The sequence below is a fragment of the Hipposideros armiger genome, unplaced genomic scaffold, assembly GCF_001890085.2.
Source record: "Hipposideros armiger isolate ML-2016 unplaced genomic scaffold, ASM189008v1 scaffold_109, whole genome shotgun sequence".
Classification (NCBI taxonomy): Eukaryota; Metazoa; Chordata; class Mammalia; order Chiroptera; family Hipposideridae; genus Hipposideros; species Hipposideros armiger.
Genome location: NW_017731459.1, coordinates 3,478,612 through 3,481,640, shown reverse-complemented (window position 1 = coordinate 3,481,640; position 3,029 = coordinate 3,478,612). Strand labels below are relative to the sequence as shown.

The 3,029-nt window shown below is 31.5% G+C and overlaps 1 protein-coding gene across 29 annotated transcripts in view; it reads right to left on the bottom strand.

The window, feature by feature from the left end:
* Positions 1 to 3,029, bottom strand: part of CLASP2 (cytoplasmic linker associated protein 2) — a 157,188-nt gene that overhangs the window by 81,949 nt on the left and 72,210 nt on the right. For all 29 annotated transcript variants that reach the window (XM_019647191.1, XM_019647193.1, XM_019647196.1 and 26 more), the window contains one exon: positions 2,270 to 2,405. In XM_019647191.1, the coding sequence (XP_019502736.1) occupies positions 2,270 to 2,405 (136 nt within the window). The remainder of the gene's footprint in view (positions 1 to 2,269; positions 2,406 to 3,029) is intronic.

Here is a 3,029-nt window from a genome sequence, read left to right as displayed (position 1 = left end):
AGCAACTTGTCTGTTCCCCTTCCCCCAATTCCCCAGCACTGTTCCCATCCCCCAATTCCCCAATAAAAATCTTAAAAAAAAAAAAAGAGTTGCAAGAAGACACTGAATCTAAAACATTAGAATTGTTTTTAGATAACTTCTAAGGTCAGCAAACCCTAATAAAAGAACAGTGTAATAACAAAATATGAAAATATAAACATTCTCCAAAAGAATATTAAAACAAACATCAAAATCTTAACTAAAATATTTGCAAACTGAATCTAACAGTATCATAATGTACACTGGCCAAGTAGAATTTAGTTCATGAATGTACAATGGATAAATGAAAAGAATCATTTCTAAAGATATTAAAAGGATATTTTAGAAGATTATATATCTATTCCTGATCAAAATATGAATAGAAGGAAGTTCCCATAACCTAACAGAGTATCCACAGAAACCCACACCAAATATCATATTTATTTATTTATTTATTTTTTTTTTTTTTTTTTTTTTTTTTTTGTTCCATACACATGCATTAAAGCGATGGATTTTAACTACTCTCGGGCTGACTCGAACCGCTGTTGCTCAGAGCTCAAACTCTTGAGCGAGCTCTTAACCAACTGAGCCACTCAGCCGGCCCCCAAATATCATATTTAAAGTATTCCCATTAAACTCAGGGATAAAACAAAGATCTTAAAAATTCCCTATTTTTCAACACTGTTATGTGAGAACCTTAAAAAACTATAGAGAACCTTAAAAAATTAAAACAGAAAAAAAGGATCATCTTCATAAACAGATTCATATATTTTTAAATAGGCACTGGATTTTATGGTGGAAAAAAATCCTTCTTATAGAGCAGTATTAGAAAGAAACTTCCTTTCTGTAACAGAAAAGGACAAACTGATCAAAGAAACTGAAAAAGCATTTAAGGAAAAGACCCATATATTTATGAAAATTTACTATACAAAAATGGTGGCATTTCAAGAAAAGTCTGAACAATAATGCACTACCTGCCATTGGATCAACTTGTTTTGTATTTGGGGGGCTGAAATCAAATTAAGATAGCTATTTTTGACACAGAAATAAAATCCAGTAGATCTAAACCTAAGAAACAAAATTAATGTAAAAGTTTTAAACAACTGAATATTTTTCTAATTGTGAAATGGACAAGGTCATTTTAATTACAACAGAAACCACAAAAGGAACATTGTCCCAAAGCATAAAAATTTAAAAGTTCTATATATAACAAACAATAGCTTAAACAGTATTTGAAGAACTGACAGACTGGTAAAAAAAATATTTACAACATATATAAACAGAATTAATATACTTACATAAAAAGACCTTAGAAATCAATGAGGGAGGGGAAAAATGCACAGAGTATAAACTGGCAATCTATAGAAGAATAAAGCAAAAATACCTAACATCTCTAATAATGTAAGAAATGCAAAGTAGTAGAATGTGAACTAATATTCCATTTATTAAATAGTAAGGCCTTTAAAGAGACTGTTAGTACACAATGTTGGTAACAGATGGACAAAGGGGACCCCATAAATTTCAGGGAGAAGAATGGTGAAGGCAATTTAATGTTATCTCCTTTAATAGAGAACTGATTTAGACATTAAAAAGGATTATTATATGTATAAAAAAGGGAAGCTGCCCAAGTATGTGAAATTTAAAAAACAAGTTAAAAACATATTATATTTATATATGTAAAAAAAAAATACTACTTTTATATTTTGTAGTAAATCTAGTTTATGCACAAAAGTTTGGAAAAGTAACATACTAAATGGCTAATTAATTGTAGAAGAGCAGACTTCAAGGGGGGAGATTATTTTATGAGACTGACGCGCTACCTACTGTGCTAACGAGGCACCTAGGGGGGAGATTATTTTAATTCTGTTCTTTTAGGTATCTTCAAGATATGGGTGATTACAAATATTAAGAATTTTTCTGTCATCTTTTGCAACTGCCTATAACATTTTTACTGTTTTACATCTGCCTGTTACTACTTGTAACATGATTATCTGCACACACATGTGCACGTACATGCACGTGTATATTATATTCTGTACGCAAGCATGTTTCCTTTGTAATCCTCTGTATTATTCAAATGTTCCAGAATAACTATAATAATGATGTAGTGCATTTATTATCAGAAAAGTAATTCAAAAGTGAGTTTTATCTTGGGTTTAATAAAACCCAGTGATTTCTTCAAGTACATTGGAGAAAATAGAGCGTGTGGGGGAAGAGAGGAAGGAAGACAGAAGAACAGAAGAGAACCTACCCGAATGATGAATCTGATTGCTGCACATCCAGAAGTTGCCATGACTTTTGCGCTATTGGGGACAAGATTAAAAAGCGTCGGTACAATGGCTTCAGCGCCGTGGTCAAACTTGTTTCCCAGAACTGTTGAAAGATGGCTACAAAGGAAGACAAAAAATGTTTTTTCAAAAAACAGTTTAATATTAAATATAGGTAGTACCATTATTTAAAATAGTCTTTTACTAAATTCACTTAAAATTTTTATTTTAATAGGTTCTAACCAATTAAACAAAAAAGAGAAAACAAAAAGCGAGAAAGAGAAGTGCAAATATTGAGTATTTCCTTCCTTTTCCCGTCTTTTAACTGTCTAGTTAAAAGCTGAAATTTGGCATTTTAACATGCATTTACAATGGATCTTGGAAAAGCTATCTGACTTCAGAATTTAACCATTAGCATGAATGGTAAAACATTCAGCTCTGATTGCCCTGACCTTTATCTATCTTTTTCCATCGGTATTTCCATTGTAATGCTCCAATATACATCTTAAATTCATCATATTTATAAACAAATTCAAAATCTTACCCAAATCAATACTCCTCAAGACATTCTCTATTTCTATAAATGGTACCACCACTGTTTCAGTCACAAATACTCCCTGATATCTTCAGAGTAGGATTTCAGAATTCTTTTTTTTTTTTTTTAAAGATTTTTTTATTGGGGAATTGGGGGATGGGAACAGCGCTGGGGAATTGGGGGAAGGGAAACAGGCAAGTTGCTGTCGG